The sequence below is a fragment of the Mobula birostris genome, chromosome 3, assembly GCF_030028105.1.
Source record: "Mobula birostris isolate sMobBir1 chromosome 3, sMobBir1.hap1, whole genome shotgun sequence".
Taxonomy (NCBI): Eukaryota; Metazoa; Chordata; class Chondrichthyes; order Myliobatiformes; family Myliobatidae; genus Mobula; species Mobula birostris.
The window spans coordinates 53827247-53844772 of record NC_092372.1 but is presented as its reverse complement, the minus strand read 5'-3'; the positions used below and the strand labels follow the sequence as shown (position 1 = coordinate 53844772).

Here is a 17526-nt window from a genome sequence, read left to right as displayed (position 1 = left end):
ATATCTTCTTGTACTCTGTATTCTTCTATGCAGAAACTAAAAAAAATATTGAAATTAGCTAAGTACAGATATGAAATAAAATGTGGGGAAATACCAGCATGTACAGTGGATTCCAGTTAATTGGACCATGGGTTATCAGGGGTAGCCACTTATTTGGGGCAACTCTTAAAGAACAAAAACAATTTGAGAAAATAACCAGGATTCCCTTCATTTATATGAACATTATGCCGTTTAATTCGAGCAGGAGACCGTTGTCAAACATTTTCTAACTAGTGTCAATCACATGCAAGTCGCATGGCCATTAGACACTACATTGTGCTTACAGCAAACAGTTTTTAAAATAGCATCACTTGCGTGTTTGCATTCAAAATGCGGTGATTTTTGTTACTGATAGCTGGCGAGTAGAAAACATTAAGACAATTCAGAATTGTTTTGCTCACTGATTTCAAGCATTCAGACTTCGAGATATCAGAGACAGCTGAGAGTGAAAATGAGACAATTTCACTACTTCAAGTTAGGAATTATTAAGAATTTGAAGGTATTGACAACCATCTTAAATATTACAATGAAAAGGAAGATCTGGAGGATACAATCATAGAAAGCACTATTTGAAGGACATCCATGATCTGCACTAAATGTCTGTGTTGACTTTGCTCATTAACAGTCAATCAAAAGAATACATCAGCTTACACCGAATGCATTCCTCCATCAATAACTATTCAGAACTAATACATAGTTTTTATAGTACTGTAACAGTTTTGGTAGTATTCTAATTTATTTGGTATTTCATAATCATAGTAGTCATACTTTATTGATCCCAGGGGAAATTGGTTTTCGTTACAGTTGCACCATAAATAATAAATAGTAGTAGAACCATAAATAGTTAAATCGTAATATGTAAATTATGCCAGTAAATTATGAAATAAGTCCAGGACCAGCCTATTGGCTCAGGGTGTCTGACTCTCCAAGGGAGGAGTTGTAAAGTTTGATGGCCATAGGCAGGAATGACTTCCTATGACGCTCTGTGCTGCATCTCGGTGGAATGAGTCTCTGGCTGAATGTACTCCTGTGCCCACCCAGTACATTATGTAGTGGATGGGAGACATTGACCAAGATGGCATACAACTTAGACAGCATCCTCTTTTCAGACACCACCATGAGAGAGTCCAGTTCCATCCCCACAACATCACTGGCCTTACGAATGAGTTTGTTGATTCTGTTGGTGTCTGCTACCCTCAGCCTGCTGCCCCAGCACACAACAGCAAACATGATAGCACTGGCCACCACAGACTTGTAGAACATCCTCAGCATCGTCCGGCAGATGTTAAAGGACCTCAGTCTCCTCGGGAAATAGAGACGGCTCTGACCCTTCTTGTAGACAGCCTCAGTGTTCTTTGACCAGTCCAGTTTATTGTCACTTCGTATCCCCAGGTATTTGTAATCCTCCACCATGTCCACACTGACCCCCTGGATGGAAACAGGGGTCACCGGTACCTGAGCTGTCCTCAAGTCTACCACCAGCTCCCGAGTCTTTTTCACATTAAGCTGCAGATAATTCTGCTCACACCATGTGACAAAGTTTCCTACCGTAGCCCTGTACTCAGCCTCATCTCCCTTGCTGATGGATCCAACTTAAATACATAATTTGTTACTCAGTTTATCTATTCTATACCTTTTTAACTATTTCCATGAAACTCTGGCTAATTGGGGCTGCTTAATTGGGCCAAAATGTACTGGCCCAAAGTGTCCCAATTGGCAGAATCCACAGTATTACCATGTAACCAGCATTATAAAAAGTGGTTTAAAGTGCTTACAGTGCAGTTCAGAGACAGGGTTAATAGATAGATGGGGTGGGGTGGCTAACTAACTACTTGGAGGAAGAAAATTTTAAGATAGTGCGAAGTTTAGCACTTCAATAAGGAAGCTTTTGGAAAAGGCGAATTGCAGGGTAGGTAGTAACTGCAAATAAAGCGGAGCAGCAACTTTCTGAAGACGTTCCTGGTATGGAAACAACAATGCCCTTGAAAGGAAAATCCTATAAAAAGTAGTGGATATGACACAGTCCATCACAGGTAAAGCCCTCCCCATCATTGAACACATCCACATGGAGTGCTGGCGCAGGAAAGCAGCATCCACCACCAGGGACCCTCACCAGCCTGGTCATGCTTTCTTCATGCTGCTGCCATCAGGAAGGTGGTACAAGAGCTTCAGGACCCACATCACCATGTTCAGGAACCCTTCAACCATCAGGCTCTTGAACCAGAGGGAATAACTTCACTCAACTCCACACACTGCATCAGTGAGCTGTCCCACAACCCAAGGACTCATCTTCAAGGAATCTCCAGCTCATATTTTCAATATCTGTTGCTTATTTATTTATTATTATTTCTTTTTTTTCTCCTTTGTATTTTGCGCATCGGTTATCTGTCGCGCTGGGTACAGTCTTTCATTGATTCTATTACGTTTCTTGGATTTACTGAGTATACCTGGAAGAAAACAAATCTCAGGATGGTATATATGGTGGCAAATATGTACTTTGATAATAAATTTACTTTAACTCTAGTAATGTATGATTCCATTGCTAGTTGTTAACTATATCAAGGCCAGATAAAATTTTGCCATACAGCAAAACCTCCAGTTAAGATGGCGCAACTGAAAGTGTGCGACAGCTTCCTGATAGTCAAAAAGCTAAGAAATTCCACTAAAAAATCAGTAAAAATAACTTCAAAATACCTTTAAAAATACCTTTTTTGAGGTAAATCTGTGTTAAATTATCATCGCAAACTGTGAAGGGGCAAGCAGTGGCGAGGCGAGTTCAGGGAATGAGCCGAGAGGGTGTGTTGCAGATGGAGTAGCAATGTCCACACAGCTTGCCCAGGAGCAAGGTTGGATCACTGTGGGCACCGTAAAGAGAAGTCAGGGCCCAGGCACAGGAGATTTGATTTCCATGCTCATACAGCTGGCCTGGGTACAAAGTTGAATCGCTCCAGGTGCCAAGCTGATTCGAAGAGCTTGAGAGCAGCTTTGGACTGGGAGACAAAATCTAGGCCTGGAGCGAGTCACTGGGCAGCATGGCCTAGGCCCGGGGCCTTTCACAGCCTGTGTCCAAGTGTGAGGTACAATGTGCTGTTTGGACAATTTACACACCGGCCCAGACTGAGAAGACAGGGTGTCAGTCAGGATGAGAACCAATTTCGCTCATTCTGCACAACATTCATCTTCATGGTGCTGAGGCTATGAAGACTACTCAATCTGATGTGCTGCATACATACACATATATATTACCCTATCTATACCATACATAATTTTGGCTGTATTCATATATGGTTAAATGACAATTAAATGAATTGAATTGAATACTCCAGATTAAGCCTCACCAATATCTTATACAAATTCAATGTCACATCCAAACTCCTATAATCAGTACATTGACTTATGAAGGGAAATGGGTCAAAAGTTCGCTTTACAAACCTATCTACCTGTGACATCACTTTCAAGGAATTATGAATCTGCAGTTGCAGATCCCTCTGTTCTACCACACTCTTCAGTGCCCTAACACTCACCATGTAAGGCCTACCCGATTGATCTCCCTAAAGTGCAACACTTCACACTTGTCTGCATTAAGTTCCATCTAACAACACACATCAAAGTTGCTGGTGAACGCAGCAGGCCAGGCAGCATCTCTAGGAAGAGGTACAGTCGACGTTTCAGGCCGAGACCCTTCGTCAGGACTAACTGAAGGAAGAGTTAGTAAGAGATTTGAAAGTGGGAGGGGGAGGGGGAGATCCAAAATGATAGGAGAAGACAGGAGGGAGAGGGATGGAGCCAAGAGCTAGACAGGTGATAGGCAAAGGGGATATGAGAGGATCATAGGACAGGAGGCCCAGGGAGAAAGACGGGGGGGGGGGGGGGGGAGACCCAGAGGATGGGCAAGGGGTATAGTCAGAGGGACAGAGGGAGAAAAAGGACAGTGAGAGAAAGAATGTGCGTATAAAAATAAATAACGGATGGGGTACGAGGGGGAGGTGGGGTATTAGCGGAAGTTAGAGAAGTCGATGTTCATGCCATCAGGTTGGAGGCTACCCAGATGGAATATAAGGTGTTGTTCCTCCAACCTGAGTGTGGCTTCATCTTTACAGTAGAGGAGGCCGTGGATAGACATGTCAGAATGGGAATGGGATGTGGAATTAAAATGTGTGGCCACTGGGAGATCCTGCTTTCTCTGGCGGACAGAGCGTTAAGTGTTCAGCAAAGCGGTCTCCCAGTCCGCGTCGGGTGTCGCCAATATATAGAAGGCCACATCGGGAGCACCGGACGCAGTATATCACCCCAGCCGACTCACAGGTGAAGTGTCGCCTCACCTGGAAGGACTGTCTGGGGCCCGACGCAGACTGGGAGACCACTTTGCTGAAGAGACCAGACGCAGACTGGGAGACCGTTTTGCTGAAGAGACCAGACGCAGACTGGGAGACCGCTTTGCTGAACACCTGCGCTCTGTCCGCCAGAGAAAGCAGGATCTCCCAGTGGCCACACATTTTAATTCCACATCCCATTCCCAAGAGCTAAAGGCCAAAATATGTAAATTGGATGTCTTCAACTTGATATCTTGTCCTGCAACAATACCAAGTAGGGCCGTCAGAGGACTAGGCTTAAAATTGACTTTGAAAAGTAAAGAAAAAGTTTGAAAAACTTCCTTCCAATATTTTTCAAGACATGGACAAGTCCGAAACATAGGAATTAATGAAGCTTCTCCATTATTGCATCTGTCACAGTAGGGAGATATATCTGAATAAAAATGAGATAGCTTATCTTTAGCATATGGACTCTATGTATCACCTTAAATTGTATTGAAGGAATGGCGAGCACATAGCGATGAAGTATCAACCAGTTTAAAAATTTCATTTCAAGTTTCCTCAGATATTGATGTCTGTAAATCTTGTTCCCAGAGATTCTTAATTTTGTCTAAAGGAACATTCCTCGTCTCCAGTAACATACCATAAATATTAGATATTGAACCATTATAAAAAAGTGTCAAATTAAAAATTACATCTAGTCAGTTCTTATCTGAGCTTATAGGAAATGTGCATAATTGAGATCTTAGAAAGTCTCTGATTTGTAGATATCTAAAAAAGTGAGTTCTGGGTAAGCTATATTCAGCTGACAATTGCTCAAATGAAAAAAGATTTCCTCTAACAAACAGGTCTCAAAACATTTAATACCCAACCTGTCCCATTCTTTAAAAACTAAATCAGTCATGGAGGGTTTAAAAAAAATTAGAATAAATGGGACTAAAAGGGGAAAATCTCAATAAACCAAAATGTTTTCTAGATTGTATCCAGAACCCAGTATGTTTAACTATTAAATTATGAGTTAGTTTACTTACAAATAAAGGAAGTGAGGATCCAAGAAGAGAAATAATAGAAAATTTATTAAGAGAATTAGCTTCTAAAGAAACCCATACCGGACAGTCTACACGATTAATATAATATAGGCAACTATTTTAAACCACTCCCGCCCCCTCCCAGTACAGCAATAGCAAACCTTCCTGCGAGGCTATTAGCCCCCCCTCCAGTTCTGGTGCAAACCATCCCTTCTGTACATTTCCCACTTACCCTGCAAGCAGGGGTTCCCAACCGGGGGAACATGGTCTCCTTGGTTAACGATATGGGTCCTTGGCATAAAAAGTTTGGGAACCCCTGCCTACAAGAGAGCCCAATGATCCAAAAGTCTGAAGCCTTCCATCCTGCACCATCTCCTTAGCCATGTGTTAAACTGTATGATCTTCCTACTTCTGGCCTCACTGGCACGTGGCACGGGTAACAATCCTGAAACCACAACCCTGGAGGTTGCCCTTTAACTTAGAACCTGACATCCTGAACTCACTTTGTTGTACCTCATCACCCCTCCTACCCACATAATTGGTAATGACAAAAACCACGACCTCTGGCTGCACACCCTCCCACAAGAATGCTGTGGACTTGATCTGAGATGTCCCTGCCCCCAGCACCTGGAAGGTAATATAGCATCTGGGAATCTCATTCTCGTCCATAGAACCTCCTGTCTGTTCCCCAACCAATGAATCCCCTATGACTACAGTTCACCTCTTCTCCCCTTTCTGAGTCATTGCGCCAGACTCGGAGTCAGAGACCTGACCACTGTGGCTTTCCTCTGCTACGTCATTTCTCCCCGCCCTCCCCCCACTTTTCCCCAAACAGTATCCAATGCTGTATACCCATTTTTGAGAAGAATGGCCACTGGGGTATTCTATACAGGGGGGCTTATCTATCCCCTTTTCACCTTCCTGACAGTCCCTCATTTACCTGTGTCCTGCACCTTTGCACCTTGGGTGTAACTACCCCCCAGAATGTCCTGTCTAATAACCCAGATCACTCGAGAAGCTGAGGGAATTCGTCCAACTCCAACTCCTTAACCACTGACCACAGCTGGAGCAACACAGTGGATTGTAGAGAGTAAAAGGTCAGGGGTGGCAAAGTTTCCCAGTGGAAGAGTTACGCAAGAGAAGAATTTTACATCAATGAACAGTTTTGGATGGGATGAATTAATGAAGAGTGAACATTCTAAGGACAAGAAACAGTACAATTTGTGATCTATCGCTGAGCAGCAGTGAACCATCTGATTAGCCTATCAGAGTTCTCTTTGGGAACTAGTTGACTTGATCAGCATTTCTGATCTGGCTATTGTTCACGATTGCATTTAATAAAAAACATACAAGTCAAACATGATAAAGGATTGAGATGGGATCAGCTGCAAGTAGGCTTAAGAAAGATGAATGCAATCATTTTGTAGAGATTGAAGGAAGTCATTTTTGCAATGGATCCCCAACACTGAAAGTCCCTTCAGCACACTGACTAAAAGTATCACAGAATTATCAAACCATCAAAGCAGGCATCCAGCAAGTCACACTCCATAACGCCCTGCAAATTATTTCCTTTCAATCCATCAAATCCAAGCAAGAACAATCAGAGCTGTTCAATAAGTGATGAGCAAGCAGGCATTATCAATAGTTTAGGAACAAAACTGCAGAAAACAAATTTTAAAAGTGATATCAGGTTCACCCAGAACAAATATCTGAAGAAAAATATTTTTAAAAATATGTGCAACTCAGTGAGTAACCCTATCCACAAACTATCCAAATGGAATGGTAAAGTTTTAGCATGAAGTTCATTTGAAACTTGATTTAATATTCAGGTGTTGCAAAACAACCGGCTTGAAACAAAAACTTTGTATTTTAAGCATGGATGAATGAAATATACAATAAAGCTTTAAAATATAATCAACTTTCTATAGGGGCACAATTGAGAGTATCCTGACTGGTTGTGTCACTGCCTGGTATGGGAACTGTACTTCCCTCAATCACAGGACTCTTCAGAGAGTTGTGCAGACAGCCCAGCGCATCTGTAGATGTGAACTTCCCACTATTCAGGACATCTACAAAGTCAGATGTGTAAAAAGAGCCTGCAGGATCATTGGGGACCCAAATCACACCAACCCCAAACTGTTCCAGCTACTACAATCCAGGAAACAGTACTGCAGCATAAAAGCCAGACCAACAGGCTCCGGAACAGCTTCATCCACTAGGCCATCAGACCGATTAATTCATGCTGATACAATTGTATTTTTATGTTATATTGACTGCCCTGTTGTACATACTATTTATTATAAATTACCATAAATTGTGCAATGCATATTTAGCGGACACATAACGTAAAGATTTTTACTCATGTATATGAAGGATGTAAGTAATAAATTCAATTCAAAACAAAAATGTTTTTCTTGTATGGACACATCCCCAGAAATGTATAAGAAAAACATTTCAGAAAACAAATATTACATATAGATTGCTAATTACTTTGTACAGCGCCAAAAACTGTAAAAAAAAAAGTTTCTATACATGAGGAGTCATGTCATTTGAAATCATTTCTATACAATTAGTTTGCAGTTTTACAAAGTTCTTGGAAGTACCAATAGAATATAAACAAGTTTAACCTCTTGATACAATAGTCAAAGAGCTAAACAACTTCCAAATTAGGTGAGAAATCTATAAATAAAACAAACAAGTCTCAATAGTCATACATGCACTTTACCTAATGCTACTCAATAGCGCAAGGAAAGCATTGCCATACACTTCTGGACGTGTTGCACACAAAATCTTCATTACAGAGCATTCTTCATTACAGAGCTGAATTTTATCCTTATCGTCATCAAACTGACTCGTGTATATGAACTTTATTTAGTTAACTGATCAATCCTCATCCACGCAAATTCTGTTTTTTTTTGCTTTACGTGTTGACAGTGGGTGCGCGATGTTTGAAAACTCAATCGGTGTAGCTTATTTAAAAAGTACCTCGCACCCATTCTGCCTCGCTAAGTAAACTGTTAACTTTGTTGTACAATTCGTACCCAGTAAACAGGAGTCATGAGTGTACCTGCGGAAACCCACAGCATTTTTGATCCACTTGATTATATTTAATAACAGACTAAGGTAAAAAACCAAGCTTTTAAAAGAGAAATTGCTTGTTAAAAATTCAGAGATCCACTGACTGGTGGAGGGGAAAATCGGTGCTTCTACTCGAACGGAACATCACAAACAAAAAAACATACCAGAAACTCTACTGGTTGTGAACGCAAATTTACAATTTTTAAAAAAGTTGTCATCTGTAGGTCGTTGGCTTTACCTGTGTCAGACGGGAGCGGGCTCTAAGACCTCTTGAACCATTAAAATACGAGCCCGTCTCCTCACTGTCTCAGTACCTCGCTCGCATCCTCCATTACAGCCGCCGCGCAACCCTGACGTCACCGAATCGTGCGCACTAACCTTTCAACTTAGCAGGTTATTTTATTTAAAAGCACATAATTTCTAAAAGTTACCGTCTAAACAAGTATAGATTAGATTTTTAAAATGCTGATAGATCTCGGAGGGTTTGGGGGACGTGGTATGAGTTGGCCGGGAGAGGGGTTGAAACGTAATGCCGGGCGGGTTGACGTAGTGCACATCTCTTCCCGTGTCGGGCTCGGTCTCGGTTCCTGGCGCTGCTGGCTAATGACCGGCTGTTGGGATTAATGTCCTGGGCCGGCTGCTGAGCCTCGACCCCCCTCAACTCTCTATAGCCATGAGCTGGATTTTCCCGATGTCAAAGGGCGGCGGCGGTCACCTGCCGCCCCTCACTAACTTACAGCAACAGCGCCAGCGGCAGATAGAATCGGTGAAGAGCTCGCACAGTGGGTGAGTATGCAGAACCCTACGGCGCCGCCGTCCACCTCGGCTCATACAGCTGACGTCGAAAATATCTCTGCGAGTTTTCCCGAACCTGCTTTCTGCGTGTCTTAATATTTCAAATGTTACAAGATGGTAATATACGGATGTGTTAATAAAGCGATCGAGCCAGGTATGCCGTATCCCTGTGGATTATTTGGCTATGTATGATAAGAAAGGAATTCACCCTGGCTCTGCTGGCCCATTTATTTTTTATCGGGATAGAGTGTTAATTCTAGGAAAGCTATCTTATGTGTATTTCGTAAGTATCGCTTCCATATTGGTATTAGTTTATGAATGTTATATGTACCAAGATACTAGCGTACTGGTTATTCAGATTAAATCATCACACGGGGCATTGAGCTAGGAATAGGTAAAACGATAACAATGCAGGAGAAAGTGTAAACGCTACCAATAAAAAGTGCAGTGTAGGTAAACGGTAAAATGCACGACCATAACAAGGTGGATTATGAGGCCAAATGTCTGTTATCGTACGAGAGAGAGAGTGAGAAGTTTCAATTTCCTGGGTGTCAAGATCTCTAGGGACCTAACCTGAGTCCAACATATCGATGCAGCTGTAAAGAAGACAAAATGCGACTATACTTCATTAGGAGTTTGAAGAGATTTGGTATGTCAACAAATACACTCAGAAACTTCTATAGATGTACCGTGGAGAGCATTCTGACAGGCTGCATCACTGTCTGGTGTGGGGAATGGGCTACTGCACAGGACCGAAAGAAGCTGCAGAGGTTAGTAGATTTAGTCGGCTCTATCTTGAGTACTAGCCTACAAAGTACCCAGGACATCGTCAGGGAACAGTGTCTCAGAAAGGCAGCGTCCATTATTAATGACCCCCAGCAACCAGGGTATGTCCTTTTCTCACTGATCGATCAGGTAGGAAGTACAGAAGCCTGGGGGCACACACTCAGCGACTCAGGAACAGCTTCTTCCCCTCTGCCGTACGGTTCCAAAATGGGCATTGAACCCACAAAACACGACCTCACTTTTTAAATATATATTGCTCTGTTTTTGCATGATTTTTAATCTATTCAATATACATATACTGTAATTGATTTACTTATTATTTTTCTTCTATATTATTTTTTGCATTCAACTGCTGCTGCAAAGTTTAAAAAAATTCACAGCACATGCCGTGATAATAAACCTGATTCTGATTCTGAAGAGGTCCATTCAATGGACTAATAACAGTGGAATAGAAGTTGCACTTAAGCCTGGTGGAATGTGCCTTCATGTTTTTTTTTGTCTTCTGTTGGATGGGAGAGGGAAGAAGATACTGAAAACATCATCGGGGTCTTTCTTCATCTCTCCCCCCCCCCCCCCCCACCCTGCTATTAGACTTTAGGACATCTATCGGAAGCGCTGCATATGCAGTGTCCCCAAAATTGTCAAGACCCCTCCCATTATTCCCATAATCTCATTAACCACCTGCTGTCTGGCATAAGAACCAGAACTGTCAGACTGGGTAACTATCCACTGCCCCACCCCCCCAGCTATTAGACCCTGCTGTCATCCAGCGCACCTGTACACCCTGCCTGAATGTCCTGTCGCACCCCCTTCACCCCCGCCACTTCCAAATTCATAGACACACTCTCATTCCTACACTGGTTACTTTTCATCTCTTATTGCTGCTGTCACATATTTAAGCTATTTCTTGTTTTATTATAATAGTGCCTGTAGCATTATACTTGCATACATGTGCACCTCACGCATCGTATCAACCTGTCAGTCTGCTGGCCGTGCCATCGTAACGAGATATGCGGTGTGTACCTTGATCACAGAGGAACGATGTTTCATTTAGCTGCATACATGTGTATGGTTAAATGACAATAAACTTGAACTTGAAGTGAGATTGTCTGGAATGGGTAGGGTCTTTGATTATGCTGGCTGCTTTACTGAGGCAACGAGAAGTATAGACAGATTCCTTAGACTGGTTTCTGTGATGTGCTGAGCTGTGTCCACAATTCTCTGCAGTTTCCTGTGGTAATGTGCAGAGCAGTTACCACAGCAAACAGTGATACAAAATGTATAGTATAACTTGTATCAATATAGTACAGAGTGTATCAGTAAAACACAAATTGTGATAGCACATTGGCACAGTTACTAGAATTCATGTCCACTGATTTGGATTCAGTCCTGACCTCCTGTGCTACTTAGAATTGGGGGAAGGAGAATATCATGGAGGGAATAGAGATAGAAATAGTGCTGATGGGTCAAAGGTCTGCTTCCATGCTGTATTTGGCAAACTTTCTTGTGAATTACAGCAGGAAATCTAACATAAAAGAAGTAATTGCTCAATAATGTCAGATTTGCAGAATAGTTACAGTATAATAATGAACAGCAATATGACACTATGTTGTTATTCATAGTAATTTTTATATGTCTTTGCACTGCTGCTACTAAACAAGTTTCACTTCATAAAAGTCAGTGAGAGTAAACCTGATTCTGATAAGGACTTTACATATGAGCAATCCAGCTCCCTTCTCAGTTCAGGTACAGGGTCTTGACCCAAAGCATCTACTGTAATGTCCATCTGCAGATGCTGCCTGACCCACTGAGTTCTTCCAACATTTTGTTTTCTGCTGGCTTCTTCCTGTAGTTATTTTCTGTTACACTGCAAATTCTTCCGTCAGCTTCTTATCCAGTTCCCATTTAAATGTTACAGTTGAATATGGCACTTCTGCAAGTTGAACCGAAGGCTGTGCTCTCCTTTGATATTGACAACACAGGAGCGGAGTGAGGCCATTGGGTTTGCTCCACCATTCCATTGTGGCTGATTCATTATTCCTCTCAAACTCATTCTCCTGCCTTCTCCCTGTAACCTTTGATGCCCTTACAAATCAAGAACCTATCAACTTTCACTTTAAATGTACCCAGTGATTTCGCCTTCATAGCCATCTGTGGTAATGAATTCCACAAATTGCCCCTCATCTCTGTTCTAAAGGTTGATCCTTCCATTGAGAGGCTATCCCTTCCAGTCCTAGACTCCCTCAGTAACGTGTCTGTAATTTACTTTTTAAAGTGTGAGTGCCCTAATTATTCAATTTATTGGTTAACGAATCACAAGGGTGATTGGCCACAAGAACATAATTTTTTCTCAGTTGAAGGAGAGGATTATACTTGTTGGCTGGAATGGAGACTTTAAGTTTGGTGGTGGTGATCTATCTCAGTCCAGAAAATTCAAAATAAGAAAAATCATGGAGAACTGTGCTGAACAATGTTTTTTTTTAGAAAACTTGTGTATGTTTACATAATTATTTGAAATAAAGGACTAAGTTGCCCTGTAATTAAGACAGTTAATTTTTTGTTCATATGAAATATGGCTGATGAGCATTTCCCATTCCACTTTCTACCTATCTCTTCCTAACTCTTGCTTGATCCCTCCTGACCTCTCTATACCGCCCATTTAATTCTCAATATTAAATTTCAATGACCCACTATTGACATCATTTGCACTGATAGTATGACAATGATTCAAATGCATTAATTTGAAATTCATACATACCACTTAAAATCTGTAGGTTGTTTTTCTTTATAGTTCCAAATCATATATATTTTTAAAATTATTTATTAAGATACAGTGTGAAATAGGCCCTTCCAGCCCTTTAAGCCACACTGCCTAGCAACCCCCAATTTAACCTTAGCCTAAACATGGAGCAATTTTCAATGACCAATTATCGTATGAACTGCTACATCTTTGGAATATGGGAGGAAACTGAAGCACCCAACAAAAACCCATGCAGTCACGGGGAGAACGTACAAACTCCTTGCATACAGCAGCAGGAATTAAACCTGGGTCACCGGTACTGTAAAGCATTGTGCTAACCACTACACTACTGCACTGCTCTTAACTTGGGTCAGAAACTTTGTACATTTTATTGTTGACAAGGTGTGGACAGTTTTTTTGTTTTTCAGTGATTTATCTTAGAATGGAAAAACAAACACCAATTGTATTTAAACCCAGTCAAGTGGACCACTTATTAAAAGTTAAAAATAATGAAGTGGAAAGTTATACTAAAATTTGATGTTAAGATTGGAATAAAAGTCACAACAATAGCAAGTATAATAAATCATATTGATTATCTTCATTGTTTTGTGTAGTGTAGTGGAAATACAGAAGGATGTGGAATACAGGCTACCTTTTACAGTAAATAATAAAACCATCAATTTAAACATGTAAGTATGAAATGTTGAGATATTTTACATGAATTGTATTTGTCCACAGTTTTTTACTTTTAGTTAAGTACGGTAAAGAGAAATTTTACAAGAATTTAAGTAGAGTTTTTTTGCATTATCTTCCTCTACCATATCAACAGCCTGCTATTATTTTAAATGTCCATAAATGCCGCAGCTTAGGGCCATGTATTGGATTCCAGCATTCTGGCTTTTTCTGACACAGCAGGATTGAATGCAGATTGGTCAGTTACAAAATAATAATTTTTTTTGTTTTAATCACATCTAATGTGCAATAAAATTGACTAGGTCTTTCAGGCTATTTTCCACCCTTTAGCTGATCATATGAATGGCATGTTTAAAGGACGTATGACGTGTTATTTGGGAAATTGGAAGAGGTACAGTCGATGTTTCGGGCCGAGACCCTTCATCAGGACTAACTGAAAGAAGAGCTAGTAAGAGTGAATAAGAATCCGGGGAAGGTTTCAGGCAGGGGGTTCTTGAAAACTAGGGAAAATGAAAAGTTGTATTTGAGGGATTAAAATGGAGCAGGAAGCATCATATAGAAACTCAAAATACAGAAGTAAAAGTTAAAAGCCTTCTATAATTTTTAAATTAGGATTATACTGTGCACTTCAAGATCAAGAAAAGAAATTAAGGTAGATGAACAAAAGCAGTACTGGAATAACTCAACAGATCAGTCAGCATTTGTAGAGGGAAGGGGTTGATCAATGTTTCAGGTCGAGACCCTGAATCAGGTTTGAGAATGTAAAGTGAAGTATGTAAGAGACGGAGGGAGGTTGGTAGATGATAGGTAGAATCAGATAAGGGAGAGATGATGGGCAGGCAGAATCAGGATGATGGAGGCGATAGGAAAAGTGAATCAAAGGAGTAGCAACTCAGCTACGTGGGTGATGGTCAAATGAAACCACTTGGGGGAGGATAATGAGTCCTGAGTAACAAGTGGGGGGAAAAGATGTAAAAAGTGAACAAAGGGAGAGAGAACCCAAATGGACCAGTTGGACTGGGTTACCAAAAGTTAGAAAATTCAGTGTTCATATCATTGGGCTGTAGGCTTCTCAAGTTGGCCTTATCCTAGCAATGGAGAAGGCTGAAAACAGCCAGTGTGGGAATGGGAAGGGAAGTTAAAATAACATCTAATCAGAAACTCAAGATGGCATTACATATGGAGTTTAGGTGCTCTGCAACAGTGACCTAGTCTTGCTGTGTGGAGGATGCTACATCCTGAGCATGGAATACAATTGACCAAGTTAGATGAAATGTGTGTTCATCTCCATCTCACTTTTAAGGGCTATTTAGGTCGCTGGTGGTGGTGAAGGAGTTGTTGGACTTCATGCTATTGCAGGGGTGGGAAGTGTCAAGAGAGGGGTGGGTGGAAAGGAATGAATGGACAGTCATTGAGAGAGTGGTCCCTGCAGAAAGTAGAAAGTTGGGGAGAGGGAAAGTTGTGGCTAGTGTGGGATATTATTGAAACTGGCAGATATTTTGAAGAATTGTGTGCTGGGTATGGAGGCTGATAGGGTGAAAGGTGAGGATCAGTGGATCTCTATTTCTGTATTATCAGGGGAGAGGGGTGGCGAGAGCAGACATGTGGGAAATGGAGGAAGTACATGAGAAGGCTCCATCAACTGCAGAGAGCGGTGGTCATATTTCCTGAAGAAAGAGAGCATTTCAGAACCCCAAGGGTGGAAAGCCTGGTATTGAGAGCAGATGTGGCAGTGATTGAGAAACAGAAAGAAAAGGATGGTACCCTACCAGGAGACTAGGTGGCAAGAGGTATATTTGAGGTAGTTGTGGGGATCTGTAGGTTTAAAGAAGATATCCATGGATAGTTTGTTTCTTGAGAAGGATGCAGAAAAGGAAGAGAAATATCAGAAAAACTCTTGGTGAATTTAACAGCAAAGTTGGTGCCGAAGGTGATAAATTTGGCAAGTTCTGCATGAGTGCTGGAAGAGACAACAATACTGTGAACAGTGTAGTGAAGAAAGAGTTTGAGATGGTTGCCAGAGTAGGTTTGGAACACAAACTGTTCCACATAACAAACAAAAAGAAGAACATCACCTTGTATTCTGATTGGGTAGTCTACTGCCCAATCATGTAACCATTGAATGCTCCAATTTCAGGTAACCCTCAACCCCTGTGTACCTTTCCTACACTATTGCTTCCCTTCTGGTTCCAGCTATCACCTACCAGCTTCCGTCTCAAAACTTCCCCTGACCCTCCACTCCGCTCTCCCACCTGGCCTTTAAACCATTTCATCTAGTTTCACAGGTCACCTACCAGTTTCTGCCTCATTCCTCCCTCTCACTTCCATATAAGGATTGTCATTCCACTAAACTTTCAGTCCTGATGCAGGATCTCAACCAGAAATGTGGACCATACTCTTGTCTCCACAGATGCTGCTTGACTCTCTAAGTTGTTCCAGCTCTGCAATATCTTTTGTCTCTTTCAGATAAAATGAATACTAAGGACATGAGAGATCACCCAAGGTATATGAAAACCAGTAGTACAAAAGAACTATTTAAATCAAAGATGCATTGTACATTTTTGATGAAAGTAAAAAAAGGAGCTGTTTGTAAACATATTTCTGAGGAGCGGCAAGTCTAAAAGAAATGCAGGGAAGGGCATATGTTACTGTTTTTGGAAGTTGTAGGTCATGTGCCCTGTCAATTTGAGCAAGCTGTTTTTCTTTCAACAATATTTTAGGCACTTTTTAAAATGCCTGCTTATTTTTTAATATTTGATTCTCAGAAAGCCATTGAGTTCACTTCCCTCCATAAATACTGAATAGCTTTAGTGTGTTTAATAACTTCAAAAACCTTTTCAAGTACTTGTACCTAATTAGAAAATGAACAGCTGGTTTATTCAAAGTTGCAAAAGGATAATGTAGCCCTTGTAAAAATCAGTTTGTTCAACTAGTCTTCCTTTCTTTAAAAAAAGTGAATATCTACATAATACTCTTCAGTATTACATTTGTTTAAATCACTGAGGTGCATAAATAGAACCATGTTATTTGCTTAAGTGAATAAAGATCGAGAAAAAAATTATCCTGCTTTACGTTTCTTTTTTCTTCTGCAAATTAGCTTGCTTCCTCCTCAGTTTCCACAAGAAAAGCCTGTGATTTCTGTCTTCCCTCCAGTGCGGCATCATTTGGTGGACAAGCAAATGGGCACAATGGTGACAAGCCCAATGATCACAAATGTATGTGGCAAACCTCACTCTTTTATAGCTTGTATTTTTCTCAAGTATGTAATCATAGTATCTTACATTTGATTCTATAATATAAATTCAAAAGACTTATGACTATCAGATAAATAATGTCACATTACAAATGGTCCTATCATGGTATTGCATGTTGGATTCTGAGGTTACTTTGCATTGGAGCTTTTACCATTTGGCATGAAAATGTAGTATATAGCAGAAATAGTACACTGGAAAGGGGAAGATTACAAGGAGGTCAGTAACTTCCAAAGAAGTTTTTTTTTTTCTTTCCTATAACTGTTACATTTAAAAATTGAGATAGAAATGATAAGAATGGAACAGAATGAAAAAATGTAGATCAAAGCAAACTGCAAAGGGATAGAAAATATTGAATAATTCATACACGTTTACAAATAGTGCTTCATTAACTTTTTTTAAGTGGTTGAACTGAGTCGACTGACAGTCAGTGGTTTCCAGAAGGAATTGCTAGATGTCAGCCATTTCCAGCTCAACTTGTCTTGGACATTCGCACATGCTCTGTCAATACAGAAGTCAGGCGCTAGCTGCAGGTTAACAGCTGGTGTGTTTAATCTTCCACCCCACCAATGGGCTTGGTGTTGTGAGAGGAGCAGGGGCACTTTTATATCTAGTCCATCAAACTTACCACAGGGCTGGCTGCATTCATTTGAATACAGTTGATAATTCTGTGGAAAAAGACAAGTATTTTAGTTCAAATATTTTAAATTTAAATGCTGTTTTATCTGCCATTTCTTTTCCAATATTTCCACCTCAATTCATTCTCCTTTTGTTCCAACAAAATTGTCTTGGCTTCTAGAACT

The 17526-nt window shown here is 40.8% G+C and overlaps 2 protein-coding genes across 5 annotated transcripts in view; one reads left to right on the top strand and one right to left on the bottom strand.

The window, feature by feature from the left end:
- The window catches only part of LOC140195045 (CCR4-NOT transcription complex subunit 7), a 47016-nt gene extending 38214 nt beyond the window's left edge, over nt 1-8802 (bottom strand). For both annotated transcript variants that reach the window (XM_072252649.1, XM_072252650.1), the window contains exon 1: nt 8697-8802. The gene's annotated coding sequence lies outside the window, so the exon portion shown is untranslated. The remainder of the gene's footprint in view (nt 1-8696) is intronic.
- Nucleotides 8803-9019: 217 nt separating this feature from the next.
- The window catches only part of vps37a (VPS37A subunit of ESCRT-I), a 40652-nt gene continuing 32145 nt past the window's right edge, over nt 9020-17526 (top strand). Inside the window, exons 1-3 of one of the 3 annotated variants that reach the window (XM_072252646.1) lie at nt 9020-9244; nt 13394-13468; nt 16570-16687. In XM_072252646.1, coding sequence (XP_072108747.1) covers nt 9132-9244; nt 13394-13468; nt 16570-16687 — 306 coding nt within the window. In that variant the 5' untranslated portion in view covers nt 9020-9131. Of the gene's footprint in view, nt 9245-13393; nt 13469-15938; nt 15976-16569; nt 16688-17526 lie in introns of those variants that run through there. The other 2 variants (XM_072252647.1, XM_072252648.1) reach the window with 2 other exon arrangements.